The 19,834-nt window shown below is 36.4% G+C and overlaps 1 protein-coding gene across 10 annotated transcripts in view; it reads right to left on the reverse strand.

Moving 5' to 3' along the window:
- FAM237B (family with sequence similarity 237 member B) overlaps positions 1 to 19,798 on the reverse strand; it is a 165,878-nt gene extending 146,080 nt beyond the window's left edge. For 7 of the 10 annotated variants that reach the window (XR_007146486.1, XR_007146484.1, XR_007146487.1 and 4 more), the window contains exons 1-2: positions 19,333 to 19,798; positions 3,930 to 4,092 (exon numbers count right to left, since the gene is read on the reverse strand). Coding sequence is in view for 2 of the 10 variants with exons in the window: in XM_047831130.1 (XP_047687086.1) it covers positions 19,333 to 19,371 (39 nt within the window). In the remaining 8 variants the exon portion in view is untranslated. Of the gene's footprint in view, positions 1 to 695; positions 756 to 3,929; positions 4,093 to 19,332 lie in introns of those variants that run through there. The other 3 variants (XM_047831130.1, XM_047831137.1, XR_007146497.1) reach the window with 2 other exon arrangements.
- Between the last annotated feature and the right edge of the window lie 36 nt (positions 19,799 to 19,834).

The raw sequence follows: 19,834 nt of genomic DNA on the forward strand, positions 1-19,834 counted from the left end.
ACAATTGGTTATCCATTTGGAGAAAATAAAAGTGGATTTCTACTTCATACTATCACAAAAATCAATCACAGGTAAATTAAGAATTTAAATGTGAAAACAAAGCATTACAACTTTAAGAAGAAATTCAGCAGACTATCTTTCTGATCTTGAGTTTGGTAAGAATTTCTTACACAAAATACAAGTAGTGCCAACCATAAAAATTACTATATTTAACTACATTTAAATTAGTGTTCTGTTAATCACAAGACATCGTAAGTAAAAATAAAAAATAACTGTAATCTGGGAGACAATAATTACAGTACCCAAAACCACAAACAGATTGCAATTAGGATCCAAGAGTTTTCCATGGAATCAACAAGAAAAGCACAGACACCATAATAGAAAACTCAGCAAAAGGCTTAAAGAGCCATTTTGTAAATAAAGCATAATGAATGAATACATAAACATATTCATAACCTTACTGCAAGCAGAAAGTGTAAATTAAGACCACAATCAGATATGAACTAATACCTTTCAGGCTGCAAAAATAAAGACGTCTAGCAATATCCAAGTATTGGTAAGCATGTAAAGTGTACTAGTCAGGGTCCTCCAGAGAAACATAGAAAAAATATATGTATGACTTTATATATTTAGAGAGATTTATTACAAGGAATTAGCTCATGTGATTATGGAGGCTCAGACATCTCATGATCTACCTTCTATAAGCTGATGATCCAGGAAATCTGATGGTGTAGTTTCAGTCCAAGTCCAAAGACCTGAGAACCAGGAGAGTCAACAGGACTAAGTCCCAATCCAAGGGAAAGAAAAAAACCCAATATCCCACCTCAATAAGTCAGGCAATTCTTTCTCCCTCTGCCTTTTTGTTCTATTTAGACCCCCAAGAGATTGGATGATGTCCACCCACATGGAAGAAGGCAACCAACCTTCTTGGCTCAGTTTACCAATTCAACAGCTCATCTCATCCAAGAACACTCTAATAGATTCACACAGAAATTCCATGTAACCAAATATCTGGGTACCCAATGTCCCAGTCAAATTTACTCATATAATTAACCATCACATGAAGCAACAGGCAGTGTCACACAGCTAAGAAAGCATGAATTGATTTGATTAGTCTAGAACACAAGTTGGCACTATCTTGTAATTTGAACAAGCACATAACCTGCAAGATGTCTTTTCACTCCAGGAGTGTGTGTGTGTGTGTGTGTGTGTGTGTGTGTGCATTTAATTTTTTAATATTTATTTTTGAGAGACAGAGAAAGGCAAAGCACATGCAGGGAAGGTCAGACAGAGACAGAGACACAGAATCCAAAGCAGGCTCTAGGCTCTGAGCTGTCAGCACAGAGCCCAATGTGGGGCTTAAACCCACAAACTGTAAGATTATGACCTGGGCTGAAGTTGGATGCTCAACTGACTGAGCCACCTAGGCACCCCTCCAGGAATACATCTTGAAGAAATTCTTGCATGTGAGTACCAAGAGACATACACTAGAATGGAATATTCTTAGCAACAGTGTTCATAAAAGCAAAAAAACTTAGAAACAGTCAAAATGACCATTAACAGGAGAAAGGATAAATTAACTGTGATATGTTCTCACACTAGGATGTTACTGTGTAGTGAAAATGAATACACTCCAGCTATACTCATTATAGATGAAAAAATAATTTTCAGAAAATACGATTTTTATAAATTTCAAAGACAAAATGAAACCATATTTTCTTTACAAATACATGTATATTATAAAATAATTTTAATAGTAAGAACATAATTAACATGAAATTCAGGAGAATGGTTAAGTTAAGGTATACAAGGGAATGAGATCTAGAAAGAGTAGGGGCACCTGGATGGCTCAGTCAGTTAAGCGTCCAACTTTGGCTCAGGTCATGACCTCAGAGTTTGGGAGTTTGAGCTCTGCCTCAGGCTCTCTACTGTCATCACAGAGCCCGATTCTGATCTTCTGTCTCTATCTCTCTCTCTCTCTGCCCCTCCCATGTGCACTTGCTTGCTCTCTCTCAAAAATAAAGACATTAAAAAAAAAAAGATCTAGAAGAACGTATAAAGAGCTTCAATGAATGGTGGATTGATTAGTCATTATGACTATGGTTTCCAACATATGTATGTTTTGTATATTCCTTTATATTATTGAATAGTGTATAATAAAAGTGTTAGGATAATGAGAGCCTAATATATTTCAAATACAGAAAGACAAAACTTGCTGACTGGTCACAATGATTTGAAATGGAAAGAGAACAAAACTAATGTTTTTAGCATACCTGCTTATGGGGGTGACAATAACAAATATGAAAGATGGAAAGGGAGGTGATTAGTGGGGAGGATAAGTTTGATTTAGTATTTGTTGCATTAGAATTGATTTTGGATTTTCTGGAATATCTAAAATTTAGCTAGAAATATAATTAAGTTGAAAGGTCTCTATTTTGATAGAAAATTGCTGCTTTGAGAATATACATTGATAAGATACAGTTGAGAAGATGGAGGACTACGCCCAAATTTAGGGAGTCTATGAACTGCAAATGGAATCAAGGAAGGAAGGAGAGAAAGAGCACTCAGTCTATATAAGCTCTAGGATAGTATAATATCACAGAACCAAAGGGAGGATGCTATGGTCTGAATGTTTATGTCCCCCCAAAATTCATATGTTGAGGTCCTAACCCATAAAGGTGATGGCACTAGGCCTTGGAGAGGCTTAAGTCATGAGGATGGAACCCTCATGAATGAGATTAGTGTTTTATAAAACGGGCTCCAGAGAGATCCTTAGTGCCTTCTAACATGTGAGGACACAGTGATTACCCAGCCTTTGGTATTTTGTTATAGCAGCCCAAACAGACTAAAACAGAAGATATAATTCAAGAAGCAGGGGTGCCTGGTAGAGTATGTATATAACTATTGATCTCAGGGTCATGAGTTCAAGTCTAACATTGGTCATGGAGCCTACTTAATAATAGGAAAAAAAAAGAAGGCAGAAAGAGGAAGAGCAGGAGGAGGAGGATGAAGAGGAAGAGGAAAAAGAAAGGAGAAAGGAAAAGGAGAAGAAGGAAGAGGAGCGGGAGGAGGAGGAAGTAGAGGAGGAGGAAGTTGAGGAGGAGGAGGAGGAGGAGGAGGAGAACCAGAAGACAGCAGTTGGTCAAACACTTTAGAGAAGGTTAGGAGAACTGGTCTCGAAATAAGATTTTTCATTTGGCAAAAAGAAGGCGCAGTAGTGAAATTCAAAAACACACAATACATTTTAAAATAGCTATGAAAAATTCATGCAGAAGTTTAGATTTAACACTCAGTATCTGTAAAGCCAAGTTAACTAATCCAACTAATTTATCATTATATCCAAAGCAAAACCTTTAACTAAGCAGGTATGTTTTCAAAGACATGCATTATTTTTATTAAAATCACCGTCGCCAGCAGCAGTATATTCATCACCATCCTATCATGATCATCTGTTCGCAGCACAACCCTGGCCATCCAGAGACTCCATCTCTGAGTGTATGATACAGCATCTCTCATTTTCTGTCACGTTAGGCTCTAACCTGCTTCAAAGTCCCTTCTACTTAATTCAGTCTTACTTCTGCAACTAGGTGTTCATTTTCATTACATTCCTTGGCATCTATTCCTATTTGTATTTGGCATCTATACTACCTATGTTGTCTTTTTTTCTATGAAAACGTGTCATCTTTCCTACTAGTTTATAAAAAATACTACGTTTATTTGATATTTTTCTAGTTACTGGCATATAATACAATAGGCACTCAATAAATATTTTTAGCTCATTTCTACTTCATATCCATAATATTCCCTCCATGTAGGAAGATCTGTCAAACCCAAGTCTTGCAGAACTCTAGTGTTGCCTGTGAAGACTGCCTGGTTTAGTCAGGCCAGTAGTAGCCTAGTCATTCCCCCCAACCCACCATTCTTCCTACCTTCCAATCACTTAGTTGCAGTTCTGTCACACTTGTGTTTATTCCAGTTCTCCTTTATACAGCATGCTTCTCCAGGAAATACTGCCATCATCACACCCCACAGAATTTAGAAGAGCACTCCACACACACAGCAGGGACATGTTGACTGACTAATGCTGAATACCTACAAAAAGAATAATTTTCCAATTCATTGATCTTCTGACTCATTATAATGAAAGACATTAATTTAAAACATCTACAATTGCAATTGTCTCTAGTAAACCTTAATAATGATGTATTTATCAAAATGTGATTCAATGACCTTAGGGAGAAAGAGCAGGAAATGAAGTTGAAACCAATAAGTACCCTGCAGAGAAAACAAGCACTCCTTGACTGTGACTAATTGAAGGGAAATTAGAAGGCATAATTTTTTCAGGAACACAGAGACAAAGATGAACAGAATACTGTCTCTGGAAATAAGAGAAAAAGTTCAGGAGAAAAGTTGAAAAAAATCATTAATCCTTATTCTTGCCAAAAAATTAGTAGAAAATATTGTTGACATTGTTTAAGAAGAAAAAAATAAAAGTGTATTTTAGGTTTACTTTATCTTTAGTTTAGCTGCAATATAGAAAGTATACAAATATTATGTATTCCAGGATCCTAATTTTACCTCTTTGCATTACTTTGTAGTGGTTAAGGATCACAATATGTATCCTTCACTTTTCACAGGATATTTAGGATTAATATTGAATTGATTCATGTAACATGTAGAAATCTTACAAAGTAGTTCATTTACTCACCCTTGCATCCTTTTTGCTAAAGTTGTCAAATGTACTACATCTATGTACATTATAAACCTCATGATACAATGTTATAATTTCCAGTGCTCTTCATTCCCCCTCTCTGCCAAGACCTAAATTTACATGTTTTTATTTCTCTTTAGCCTGAAGAGCCTCCCTAATATTTCTTGTAGAAAGAACTGTAGTTATAAATATATGGCTTCCCTGAGTTCCAGGAGTCATTCTAGTGAATTGTAGAACTTTAAGGGTAGTGGGAACCCTTAAATATATAGCTAGTGGGTCAAAGGCACAGGTGGTCTAGGAAGCCTGGAATTTCAGATAATTTCTGAAGTGAGGGGAGGATTGTGCCCTTAACTTGTGAAATTTGACCTAAATCTGGGTACTGAGCATTAGAGTTGTAGTTGTAGCACACACAACTAGGCATATTATCATTAAATTTTAGAAAAGTAACACATTGTAAAAGATGGCAGAGAACAATGGTACATGACATACAAGGGAATTATGAACTGAATGATTGACAACTTCTCATCATAAAAGTAATGCAGACTAGAAAACAGGTGGAACATCATCTTTAAAGTGGTGGAGGGGAGAGGGGAACAAAACCATATCAACTCAGAATTTCCACATCTTGTGAAAATGATCTTACAAGAATAAGGGTGAAATAAAATATATTTTCAGATAAAGAAAACTAAAAGTATATGTTGACAGTGGGCTCCCTTGTATGCAATGTACTATGGTTCTCTGACATCTTTCAGAATTACATGGTTACATGTAAATTACATAGTTAATCTCTCTGGTGTGGCCAGCCCCCATCCTGAGTCATCTCATTAGCATAAACTCAAGTAAGGTCCCAGGGGACCATAATAAATAATAAAGACATTCCTGTCATTCAAAGAAATTCCAAAGACTTAGAGGTTACCTCCTAGGAACCAGGGACAAAGGCCAGCCAATTCTTTTTTTTTTTTTTTTTAATTTTTTTTCAACGTTTATTTATTTTTGGGACAGAGAGAGACAGAGCATGAACGGGGGAGGGGCAGAGAGAGAGGGAGACACAGAATCGGAAACAGGCTCCAGGCTCTGAGCCATCAGCCCAGAGCCTGACTCGGGGCTCGAACTCACGGACCGTGAGATCGTGACCTAAGGCCAGCCAATTCTTTATGATAGGTGCAGTTTTCTTTGTATTTAGGGTTTGTTGTACTTCTTGAATGTGTAAATTTATATCTTTCACCAAATTTGGAAAATATTCAGCCATGTTTTCCTTAGATATTGTTTCTGCCCATTTTTCCTCTCTCTCATCTTCTTCTGACACCCCCAATTACATGCATCTTAGACTTTTTGATATGTTTACTGTTTATTTTTATTTCAACATTTTTTGTGTTCTTCAGGTTAATTTCTATTGACTTATCTTCAATATTGCTGGCTCTGTTTTTTCATCTACATTCTGTTGTTAAATGCATCTGGTGACTTCTTCAAAAAATTTTGTTGTTTGAGACAGAGAGAGAGAGAGTGAGTACAAGCAGGGGAGAGGGACAAAAGGAGACAAAGAATCATAAGCAGGCTCAGCACAGAGCCCAACACAACAATTAAGGGAATTTTCTTTTTATTTTTAATTTTTTTTGATGTTTATTTATTTTTGAAAGAGAGACAGTGAGAGGGGAGGTGCAGAGAGAGAAGGAGTCACAGAATCCGAAGCAGGCTCCAGGCTCCAAGCTATCAGCACAGAGTCCGATGTGGGGCTCGAACTCATGGACCGCGAGATCATGACCTGAGCTGAAGTCGGACACCTAACCGATTGAGCCACCCAGGCGCCCCAGGGAACTTTCTTAAGTGTAATAAATATCACTAGTTTGAATTCATTGGAGTGACACCCAGTGTTAGTCAAAATTCTATATTATAAAATATTGCCAAAGAAATGTTACAACTTTTCATTACTTTTTAAGGACTTTGCTAGCAAAGTGCTAAAAACAGAGCTTCAGAAAAGATGTATTTTATTAAGTATCTTAAAACTGAAATTAGCATACACACATACAAAAAGATCATCTAATATTAATGTCTATTCCAAAAGCTAAAATAACATATACAAAAATAAGTAATTGTTACTTCTCTGGATGATAGAATTTAAGGTTTTTTTTCTTTTATTTATAATATTTTGAGTTGTATTACTTTGTAATAAAAAAAGAGTGATTTTAAAATGGAATACATTCTAAGGACATTTTATTCATATTAAAGCATTTTAAAATTCTATTCATGTCATAGACAGCAATTAATGCTCCATCCAAATCACTAGAAATTCTAAATTATTATGGGCTCCATTGAAAATACTACTAAAATGAAAGCAAATATCTAACTATTCGCAATTAATTTCCTCATAAACTTATGTCCTTATACCATAAAAATCTTTAAGCAGTGAAAGGATTAAAATGTTTAATTTTTAAAGGAAAAAAATGTTATATATAAGAAAAGTAAGCAGATATTTTGAAAGCAAAGATCTACATTAGTAGTAACCTTTTAACCTTTACTTGTACTTAAAAATTAGCAATGATTTCCTAGTTTTGAAGAAAAAATTGGGCTTTACATCTCTTCTCAATAAGCAGAATGTTTTTTGAATCTTAAGAATCACTGTCACAGGTTGACTTCTCCAGGAAGCAGGTTCTGTGATAGCATTTGCGGGGCAGAATGTTTGTTAGGGAGTGATCTTGGGATCAAAACCTGTAGGATGGAGGGAAAGGAAGCAGGACTGGGCAGAAGGAAAAGCTGAGCTGTGATGAATTCCCAGTGTTTTCAGGGACCTCCATGGGAAGTCCTGAAGCTGAAATGGCCCACTGGTTAGCCATGTTGTCATATGGGTCATCCCTTTTATCCCTTCCTCTGTTAGTTATTGGAAGACCATGTCTGGATGGATACACCCTTGGGCAAAATGCCTTTTGCAGCTGAGACAATCCTTGAAGGGGCCTACAGCCAAAGGCTATTTGTTAATATCACTCTCAGAAGGTGAGGCAACATGTTCTTCCTTGAAGAGATCTGGGTGCTACATCTCCACATTTATCTCAATTGTGAAATTTCCTTTCTATTGGAAGTTTCAACTAAATGCTAGGCTCAGTATGAAACAAGTAAAATTATATCCAAATTTAAGGAAAGTTGGAAATCTGGGTTATCTAACACCATGATAGGGTATAGAATTCTGGGCAGTAAAGGCCCTATTTATGAAAAGCAGTTGAAACAATTATTTTAACTAAAAATGAGAGACGTATTAAGAAGCAGATGGGATTATCCGGCAAAGTGTCTAAGTATAAATATTGTATAAGAATAAAATAATCTTCTAGAGCCACACTTTGCTGCTAAATCTCTTTACAAGATAAGAGTTGAAAACAGAATGCATTAACCAACACTCTAGGAAGTGAAGCTTCTGTACCCAGAGGGTTGCAGCTCCCTTTGTGCGCCTTCTCTGTAGGTCCACAGTGCAGGCACAAGGGAAGGCTGTACACCAGGAACCAGACAGAGAATGAAGAAGAATGCAAAAGAGTAAAGAACAACGTCCAACAACAGAAAAAGATACCAGGCATAAAGAAGAATTGTTCTGCAAAGTCAAATGGCAAACTAATATAACACGAATACAACCTTTATTCGGGTTGGATCAGGTCATCTGGTACTCCACACTCACATATAAGTCTTAAACCAATTCTACCCTAAAAGGCTCCCAAGAACTTGTACTTGCCCTAGATACAGACTCATCCAACCTGTCAGCACAGAGCCCAACGCGGGGCTCAAACTCACGAACCGTGAGATCATGACCTGAGCCAGTCAGACACCCAACCGACTGAGCCACCCAGGTGCCCCTCATGCAATATCTTTAATGGCCAACTCTAAATTGAAACTACTAAAGGGAAAGAAATTCTAGAAACCATAGTTACAGCTGAATAGACATGGTATAAAATTACCAGTCATGCCCTTCACAAAAATACCATGAGAAAGAAGACAGTGATTCACCTCAACCCCAATCATGGCCCTATTTAAAAAGACATGAAGTGAAGTTGGATGTATTTAAGACTTACAAAATGTGATGGGACAAAACAACTCAATGAATTCAACTTTCTGATTCCAACCACCCTACAATTTCATCTGTAATTCTCAGATATTATGACTAGCACTTGCATAACAGTTTTTATCAACTTGGCTACTGTTGTTAGTAAAATGTTGACCTGGGCAGATCATAGCTTTGACTCACTCGCAATTCCTATCTGCCTATGTAAATAAAATGGATCAAGATTATTCAATTTTATGTCCTCTTTAATTCTGTTACAGCCTTTTATATCTAGCTTCAGAGTAATGTTTTATAAGTAGTAATCTTTGTTTTCTTGCAACAGTTTAGTATCTTTGAAGGAAGTAATACAAAAGTGATGTAGTTGTTTTCTCTCCTCTTTGAGCTGTAATTTCCATACATGACAGATCTCACCTTCTTTTAACAAAATGCATTCATCAGCTATAAGACACCATTTTTCTATGATAAAAGAAAACACCTTTCATCTATTGGAGAATATTCTGTCAGAAGTCTTACATGGCAAGACAAATGACAATATTAACGTTTTTTTCTAAAATGACATTTCATATGAGAGATAATTTCCTTAATGAAGAGATGTAATCATTCCTGACACAGTAGGCAAAGAGAAGTCCAAATTTGAAATTAATGGCATACAAGAGAGCAGTTCTTATAGTCCAACATCAGCCTATAGAGGTTTACTTGAAGGATTATTAATTCCTTCACATTTCAGAAGGGGAAAAATGATAACAAGGGAGGAAATTTCATCCACAAATAAATATGTTATTGTAACAGAAAAGTTGTAAAGAGAAAAAAAATTCATATTAACACATTCTTTAGTTCCCCACAACTATATTATTAATGAAGATATTATTAAGAAGAGAAATGACAGGATATAAAACCAATGCAAAGAAATCAGTTGCATTTCTATACACCAGTAATGAAGCAACAGAAAGAGAAGTCAAAGAATCGATCCCATTTACAATTGCATCAAAACCCATAAAATATCTAGGAATAAACCTAACCAAAGAGGTGAAAAATCTATACACTGAAAACTATAGAAAGCTTATGAAAGAAATTGAAGAAGACACAAAAATGGAAAAAATCCCATGCTCACAGATTGGAAGAACAAATATTGTTAAAATGTTAATACTAGCCAAAGCACTCTACATATTCAGTGCAATCCCTATCAAAATAACACCAGCATTCTTCACAGAGCTAGAACAAACAATCCTAAAATTTGTATGGAACCAGAAAAGACCCCAAAAAGCCAAAGCAATCCTGAAAAAGAAAAACAAAACTGGAGGCATCACAATCCCAGACTTCAAGCTGTATTACAAAGCAGTAATCATCAAGACAGTATGGTACTGGTACAAAAACAAACACTCAGATCAATGGAACAGAACAGAGAAGCCAGAAATGGCCCCACAAATGTATGGCCAACTAATCTTCGACAAAGCAGGAAAGAATATCCAGTGGAATAAGGACAGTCTCCTCAGCAAGTGGTGCTGGGAAAACTGGACAGTGACATGCAGAAGAATGAACCTGGACCACTTTCTTACACCATACACAAAAATAAACTCAAAATGGATGAAAGACCACGTAAACCTAAGACAGGAAGCCATCAAAATCCTAGAGGAGAAAGCAGGTAAAAACCTGTTTGACCTTGGCCGCAGCAACTTCTTACTCAACATGTCTTTGGAGGCAAGGGAAACAAAACCAAAAATAAACTATTGGGACCTCATCAAAATAAAAAGCTTCTGCTCAGCAAAGGAAGCAATCAGCAAAACTAAAAGGCAACCAACAGAATGGCAGAAGATATTTGCAAATGACATATCAGGTAAAGGGTTAGCATCCAAAATCTATAGAGAACTTATCAAACTCAAACCCAAAAAACAAATAATCCAGTGAAGAAATGGGCAAAAGACATGAACAGACAGTTCTCCAAAGACATCCAGATGGCTAACCCACACATGAAAAAATGCTCAACATCACTCATCATCAGGGAAATACAAATCATTATCACAGTGAGATACCACCTGACACCTATCAGAATGGCTAACATGAACAACTCAGGCAACAACAGAGGTTAGCAAGGATGCAGAGAAATGGTGGGTATTCAAACTGGCACAGCCACTCTGAAAAACGGTATGGAGGTTCCTCAAAAGGTTAAAAATAGAACTGCCCTATGATCCAGCAATTGCGCTACTAGGTATTAATCCAAGGGATAATGCTGTTATGTTCAGTGTATGTATGCTGTTTCAAAGGGACACATGCACCCCAATGTTTATAGCAGCACTATCAACAATAGCCAAAGTATGGAAAGAGACCAAATTTCCATCAATGGATGAATGGATAAAGAAGAGGTGGTATATAGGAGTATTACTTGGCAATCAGAAAGAATGAAATCTTGCCATTTGCAACTACACGGATGGAACTATAGGGTATTATGCTAAGCAAAATAAGTCAGAGAAATACAAATATCTTATGACTTCACTCCTATGAGGACTTTAAGATACAAAACAGATGAACATAAGGGAAGGGAAGCAAAACAATATAAAAACAGGGAGGGGGACAAAACATAAGAGACTCTTAAATACAGAGAACAAACTGAGGGTTGCCAGAAGGGTTGTGGGTGAGGGGATGGCCTAAATGGGTAAAGGGCATTAAGGAAGACACTTGTAAGGATGAGCACTGGGGGTTATACATAGGGGATGAATCACTGGAATCTATTCCTGAAATCATTGTTGCACTATATGCTAATTAACTTGGATATAAATTAAAAATAAATACATACATAAAATAAAATAAAATAAAATAAAATAAAATAAAATAAAATAAAATAAAATAAAAAGATGACAAAAGTTCATGTAGAGAAAAAAGAAAATAATGTGTTCGTGTTTTGGTCGATTCAATTCATATTAAATTTCATATTTCCCAAAAAAGAAATATCTGAGGGCATTGACAAGTTATAGCTGACACATCAAGAAGTAGTAAGAAGTCGGCCACTTCATACTAAAGTAAGGTGTCAGACTCAAATTCAGATTTCTTTTCCTTTATTATTAATTCCAGTATAATTAATGCACAATGGTATATTAGTTTCAAGTGTACAATATAGTGAAAAAATTCATATTTTGAAGAAAATGGTCACAAAACTCTTGGACCTCTGAGGTCTTCCATCCCCAATGGGCAGAGAACAGGGAATGCCTGTTCACTTTCCTCACTTTCATTTGGATGTGCAGAGGCCTCCAAGAAGCCTACTGAGAGAGCACACTGCTTTACTCCTACAGTGGTGAGGCATAATGAGTAGTCTGATTCCTGTCCAGAGAAATCAAGAAGTCAAGAAATTGGCTCACCAATTGCTATGGTGCTAAAGGAGAAGAGTTTCTATTGTTTGGATATTGGCCTGCACTCTAATTTGCCAAGGTAAAGTCTATGTAAGGGTTTCCCATGACTGGAGGTGGGCCATATATGAAGAAGAGCTCACCCTGGATTCAGTTCAATAGACTTACTGAAAGGGATCAAGGGGCCCATCCACAAGGATAGGATAAAGAATAGGATTCTCATAGGAAAGAATATCAAAGAAGTGTTCAAACACAGATTTATCTACTAGGGAACAAGAGGTGAGAGACCTCAGTGGTAGGACTCTTCTAAGTACCCATAAAAGCATCCATGAAAGAGTTAGCTCTAAATACCTGCCAAACCCAGGAACTCAAATCTAGCCCACCAAAGCCAAGTTCAAGTAAATATATTCTTATTATCTTTTCTTCCTCTGTCTCATGCTCCAAATCTAGAATGGCCTGAAGTCAAGGTCAGCAAAATGGCACCTAAGATCAGCACTAGCTGAAAGAAGGAGGAAAACTGTAACTTTGAATTAAATGCAGAGTTTTGATTATTATACAAGAACCAACACTCCAATTTCTGAATCCAGACTGTTTGGGCCCTGAAAATGTTTTTAAGGAATGTTTATTATCTAAGAGTGAGTAGAAAATAAATCCTGGAACTCTAATTTAATAGTGGAGGAAAACTCCCACTACTGGAAAGATTTAAAGAGATAATGGGAAGCAAAAAAAAAAAAAAAATGTGTTTTGTTAGGTGTTATGCTTAGAGTGTGGTCAATGTAAAAGTAATTAAAAAAAAAACACTCACATATAAGTCTTAAACCAATTCTACCCTAAAAGGCTCCCAAGAACTTGTACTTGCCCTAGATACAGACTCATCCTTTCCATTGTTCAACTATTGCCACCTCATTTTGACTCATCAGAAACTTTTTTAGCATTCTGTTAGGTCAGGGGGGCCAATGCTTAGCTATAATTGCCAAACTGGGTTGTTTTCCACTCAGTTTTGTTATACATTGGGGTTTGAGCCTAATTTTTCTTACTAATAATTACATAAAATAATTACATAAAATCAAAAGTTCTATATTACCTTTTGATATCTTCATTTTTTTCTCTCTTGTCAGTTTGGTCATTAAAATTGGGAAAATATCCGATAACTGTAATTGCCTCACTAATAGCCATTTCCAGATCACATAAAATATGAACTGAGAAAAGGGCCCAGTGAGTGCAATTTTACTGAAATACTAAGAACATAAATAAAGTTCTAGTAGGTTGAAGAGTGAAAGGGAGATAGGGAAATAGGTATCAGAAATGAATACCGAAATTTCTGGGAGCTCTGCAGTAATCAAATGAGAAATTTAGTGCTGTTGGAAAAGACAGATTGAATGAATCAATGAATTTAAATGAATGAATTTAGTTAAATGAATGAATTAAATGAATGAATTTAAAGTCCAACCAGAATTATTACAAATTCAATGTTTTAAAATTATCTCTTTAGAGATGTCTATGGCCCTTTAGAAAGATTAAAAAACTATATATTTTTTATGTTCTATACAACTCTTGAACAAAATAGGTTCTTAATACACTTCACTTCTACACACACAACCATGTCCTCTAATAAGTTATGTGTTGTTCACCTTCTCAGAGTACAGTCTCTGCCATGTGTTTATGTAGGCTATAGAATGGGTGCAATGTGCACAAATGCTATTCCATTCCAAAGCTGTAGCTTACCACGTGTGGAGTGATAGTCTAACACACACGTATAGTGTAACAGCACTCCAGCTGGTCTTAAGGGCTAACTTGTTTCAAGTTAACACACTCCTTGCCTGCTGACTTAAGGCCCTTCATCTGTAACAGAACTAATTTGCTTTCTTTGGTATTTGCAGACCACTGGCCTCGGGGAATAAGGAGCCAAAACTTTCCCAGGCCACTGAGGCCAGCATGTCTGCTTGAAGCCACCTTGGCTTTCTGTTTAGCCCAGCAATCTTTTAGCAAAATGTTTTTTTCTGGTTAAAGTCACACAAATGACTTTACTGACCTCTGTGAATCTATAGACCTTCCCCTCCTTTGCAAAAATAAGAGTGCTCTTGAGCAACCACCGTCTGGTACCTAGGAACAAGACCTTCTTGCACAATCAGTCCTGGACACCAAAAAAACAGAATTTCCTGCAAAATTTCCGAGTACCAAGATAACTCTGTAGCTGGCATCATCGAGTCTGCATGTAATCAAGAAGTGTCACAGACCACTATACTCCCTTAACTGATTAAACCCATTTAAAACTCTGGGCCAGGTAGAAACCTAGGAGCTGGCCTTTGGACAAGAGTCCACCTTCTTCCCAGGTGGCTGGCCTCCTGAATAAAACTCATATTCCTTTCCAATCAAAACTCATATCTTGAGTATTGGCCTTTCAACTGATGGGCAGCTGAACTTAGGTTTCAGTAACAATAGGACAATGACTTACATGTTCTTACAATACCTCCTCCTACAAGAGAATATTCTAGATGATTAATTTATGATGAGGTAGTAATAAAGACTTAAAATAATACATGAGTATGTTAATATAAATATTTGTTTCCTTATTTTGTATTATTATTCAAATTATCTAAGAATTCTATTTTACTGTTAAGTGTATATTGTTCAGCAAGTATCAGTAACAAGCAACAAAGAAAATGTGTTAGATAAATGAGAATCTTGAATATATTACTGAATTTCCTGCTGTATGAGTGCTCTTGTTTTGGATAAGCAGGAAGCAGTATTATCAAAGTTCCTTCTGATAATTCCACGGCCATTCTTATACCTGTAGATGATTACAAGAAAGTATTAAAAAGAGAGCAATCAATGACTCATAGTATAGTGGAAGCCCCTTAAAATACTTTTATCCTTCTAGTACAGGTGGTTGACACTGGGGGTCTTAAAAACATGATTCAACCATTTCTTAGGATTTCTATAAATATTTCTAAGAAAATAACCTTCCAATAACATTCTTCAAATTAAAAACAGGGTGCATTAAGAACAAAGCAAAATCATGTTCAATAGGAATAAGTTTCTCCATTCACTATGAATTCAGGTATCAGAAATATTAGTATTTACTTCTTGCTTTCATTAATACAACTACTCTGCTTATTCTTGCTCAGTTATTCCAGTAACCATGGCAGTGTTCCAGCCCACAGATGAGTATGTGGGATAAATCATAAAGTAATTGTTATGTGAATGAAAGAAGGAACAAACTATAAATCCCTAGGAAGAAAGGCAATAAATCTACTATTTTTCTTCACATGGGTTTTGTTTCAGGGAAATAATTACATGGCCAGAGGCCCTCAGTTTGACAGCACTACATTTTAATCTAGAAAGATGAACCTTAACTGGTATATGGCTCTCATTTGTTCAATCTATTTGCCCTTATTACCTAGAAGAACTTGATTTAATCACTGAGTTTCAGACCCCAATTAATAATTGTTCTCAGAGTAACAATATTTTTAATGGCATGAAACTAAAAGAATTTATGTTATGAGGATAACAAGAATAACTCTGTGCCCCACTTCAGGTGATTCATATGTCATAGGAGTTAGCAATATAGCCACCATCTTTCTTAAGAATAAATTAACAAATGCAGGGTGCATATATTGAGTCTGAGGCCTGGGCCAAATGGACCCTGTTAGGAAATATAAAAAGAATAAGACATATACATCTAAACAGCTGGAGATGACAAAGTAACCAGCTTATTAAAAATTAAAAAAAATGTAAAAAAAGAGCTTTTCAAGATAGAGGTAGCAATGAGACATAAGCATGGAACTTCCAAGAAAGAAATTTTATAAATGTTCCCACCTGGAACATGGATATGATGTCTGGAACAATAGCAGTCATTCTAAGATCATAAGGGGATCTTGAAAACAGTGATATGATCAAATGCATTATGTTTGAGAGGGAATAAAACACCTCTGGAGATCATATGGATAAAGGATTACAGTGAAAAAGACCTTTGGGTTAAATTATTTCCTCTGTACATGAAAACTAGTGAAGCCTGATAACAATTTCACTATAGAATCAATAAAATAATTAAGTTTAGAATGAATCTTATAGAAGCAATATAAGCTGCCACCTTCTGTTATACTGGAACCTTACTCTTTCCATATATTCCCCCACTGGAGGATCTCCCACAGTAAAGCTTTAAATTGTTTTAGTAGAAGTTAGGGCCTTTTGTTCATTCCACAAATAGAGATAAAAAACTAAAAGCAGATGCCCTGAGAGAATTAACACATTGGGTTAAAATCATGTCAGGTTGTAAAATGCAGGTATCATATTCATGTCTGAGATCCAGTTTTCACAGGTACTGCGAGAGGATAGCAGAAGGGTACTTAGTACCTGTAGTAAAAAGTAATTATAGTGTCGGCAGTGGAGGGCGGCGGGGAGGAGTGCAAAAAGGGAAGGTTAAGAATACTAAAAACAAACTATTATTTCAACATTTTGTCCTTGGGGTGACTCTGGAAAAGGAAATGCAGAGAGAAAACATTTTATTAGTAAGTACTAGTAAATCTAATCTAATGATTACTTCTTGCTAACATAATATTCATAAAAACTGTAGATGCTAAAAAAAAAACCCGTAGATGATGGAATATCAGAAAGTTAATTCATAGCAAATTCTGGGATAAGCTATTCACCTCCTGAGTAACTATTATTAATAGAGAGAAATGAGATGAATAATATAAAATTGTTTATTTTTGTAGTACTATAGTATAATATAGAACTATATTTTCAATTATGTGTTATATATGAAATTTCCTGCAAATCTGAGTAGTTATTATAAAAAGAAACAGGCTTGGGGCGCCTGGGTAGCTCAGACAGTTAAGCGTCTGATTTCAGCTCAGATCATGATCTCACTGTTTGGGAGTTCGAGCTCCATGTCAGAATCTGTGCTGACAGCTCAGAGTCTGGAGCCTGCTTCGGATTCTGTGTCTTCCTCTCTCTTTGCCCCTTGCCTGCTCATGCTCTGTCTCTCTCTCTCTCTCAAAAATAAACATGAAAAAGAATTTTTTAATTAAAAAAATAAGAAACAGATTTATTTATTTACATGCTTAACCTCCTTCTTTCCCGTCTAGCTCCAAGTCCATCCTGGTTTAGGCCTGTGATTGATATCACAGGAAGCATCTGCCTTAAGCAGATCTGGAAGACCTGCCGATCCACCAAAAACCTCTTCCATAGACTTGCCATGGTACCTGAAAATTCCAGCAATGGAGTTATTTCTCCTCAATGAAGTAACCGGAAGCCACTGAGTACATATCTTTAGTAGGAGTAACTTTATGCCAATTTCACCTAGAAACATCTTGACACAATTATTTTGTCAGAATGGCTAGTCTGTCCTTGGAAATATCCTCAGGAAATAAGCTGTAGGCTTGCTAAGTTTTGATATGAGAGGAAAAAAAGAGGGAAATAAAGAGGCCTGTTGGAGGAGAAAACACCACATTAGGAGTTCCCTTATGTATCCTGGGAAATTAGTTTTTGGTATAGAGAAGAGGCTGGCATTTCCAGGAAATTAGTGAATACCCTAGAGAGTGGTATAAAATTGATGACAGACTCTATCTTTGCAGTTTCACATATAGACCCTTTAACTTAGTTATGTTGACTTCTCTTGAAAAGAACCAAAAGCATGATAGAGAAAAGGTAGGAACCTAATTAACAGAAGGTGAGAGGGCAAAACATCAATTTAGATAAACTATAAAGCAAATAATCAAGTTAGTTCTCATTTTAGTCTGCTGACAAAATTAAACAGTACAAAATCATAAAGTTAGATTTGTTAATTATGTATTTGTTCATTTTACACTTGCACTTACAATAATAGCTACACTAAAATATTTATCAGATTAAATGTAATGTGGTGTCCAAGATTATATTCTGGAACAGAAAAAGGTTGTAGTTGAAAAAGTAAAGAGATCAAGTAAAGTCTATCATATTGTACCAACATAAATTCCATAGTTTTGACAAATGGTTAACATTAGGGCAAGCTGAGTAAATGGTATATGAAAGGTCTTTGGGCTATTTTATAACTTTTTGCAAATTTAAATTTATTTCAAAATGAAATGCTTATTAAAATTTTTTGTTAGAATAACTCTAGCTTATATTAAAGATTTTTTTGAAATCAAATTGTGAGTTATGCCAATGGCTCATTTGGGACTATCATGCCTATTATGCCAAATTCTCTAATGCCACTAAGTTTAATGTTTTTCCTATACTTTTATCTTCTTAGCAGCAATGGGTAAGGTGTTTTGTCTTCTCAATGGCAGAGGTAGTAATTTTTTTGTCCAATAATGACTTCTGCATCAGGTCTGGATAATGCCTTGGGTCATTTCACCTCAAGTTCATTTTATCTGCACATTTTTAAGGGGACAGTTTCTAGTTTCATGTTTCTTTTACTATCTGATAACCAGAGCTGTAATAAATATCTCAGGCTCTGACCATGTTTTTCTCAAACAAAATACGCTTTCTCCTTTGCTTATAGTACATAACGTTCCTCTGTATTTTAGGTTGTTTTAATATCATTTTCTCATTTGTTTTTATTTGCTGTTATAATTTTCCTGTGTATATATTATGGGAAAGAAAATCATTTTGGCTTGTGTCCATTAACAAGAAAAAAAAATTTAGAAAATAAATAGATTGGGCTTCACACTGGTCTGACAGAACAGAAAGACCCAGTGAAGACAGTAATTCAAATGGCAGCAAAAATTATCAAGATTAAACTAAGTTTCTACATACTAACAACCTAATGTTCTGATTAATTAATCACAGGTGAAACAACAATCCCAACTTTATTGACTAGTGGGGCAGAGTGAGGTTCAATAGCAAAAGAGCAACAGAGAGGGCTTTTTTTTTTTTCTTCACATTTTGTATTTCCAAATAATCACTTTCATAAATGAGGGGTCGAAGTATGAAAAGGATTTCAGAAATAAAGAGCCGGAGTGGTTAAGAAAGATTACTGCACGACTAGCAGCGTGGTGCAGGGTCGCCTAACTTCGCTGTAGATTTTTTTTTAATTACAGAAAGCCATGGGGAGAGGAGGTGAGTGGAGCGGCTGAGATCTGGCCACTCTCTGCAGGTCCTGTCCCGGCAGAGAAAAAGTATGCTAATTCTCCCAACGGCACGCTTCAGACGTGAGGTGGAGAAAGCCCCCTGTCTACACACCTCCAAGAAGCTACTGTCTCACAAACGGTTGAAGACAAATTCCCTTCCCCACTACACACAATGAAATTGTTACAGACCTCAGGTCCTGACACATGTGTCCCAAGTTTTAAATGCATTGTCTCCGGGCTTTTACTAGAGATTATTCAACTCGTCAATGAACGAACAGCCTTTCAGCCTCTTCTTTCGCCGCTCAATTTCTGTCTTTTACGCGTTTGGTTTTATTGTCTGTTGGTGGTTCTTCTCGTGTGTGTGTGTTTTGTTTTTTCCACTCCGCTTCACCGAGTGAAGACTGGTACCTTTGGTTTCCTCAATTAGCGGAAAAATTCCTTCACGGCCTTTCAGTCTCCAGTCCCTTCCCATGCAAAGTATTCATTCCTGAGGTATTCACTGTGCACCCGATTGTCCTTTGCCACAGTGCCCCTCGACATTTTCTCAGTGTTTTTCGCTGCTTTACGCCTAAACAGAAGTCACTTTTTCCCACCTACCAGTAAGGCAAGCCACTCAGCGCAGGCGCCTGTGCCAGTTGGTGGGAGTCCATCATACAGCGCATGCACCGTCTCCGCCGACCCGTGCGGAGGA

This window comes from Prionailurus viverrinus, chromosome A2 (assembly GCF_022837055.1).
Source record: "Prionailurus viverrinus isolate Anna chromosome A2, UM_Priviv_1.0, whole genome shotgun sequence".
In the NCBI taxonomy this organism is placed as follows: domain Eukaryota; kingdom Metazoa; phylum Chordata; class Mammalia; order Carnivora; family Felidae; genus Prionailurus; species Prionailurus viverrinus.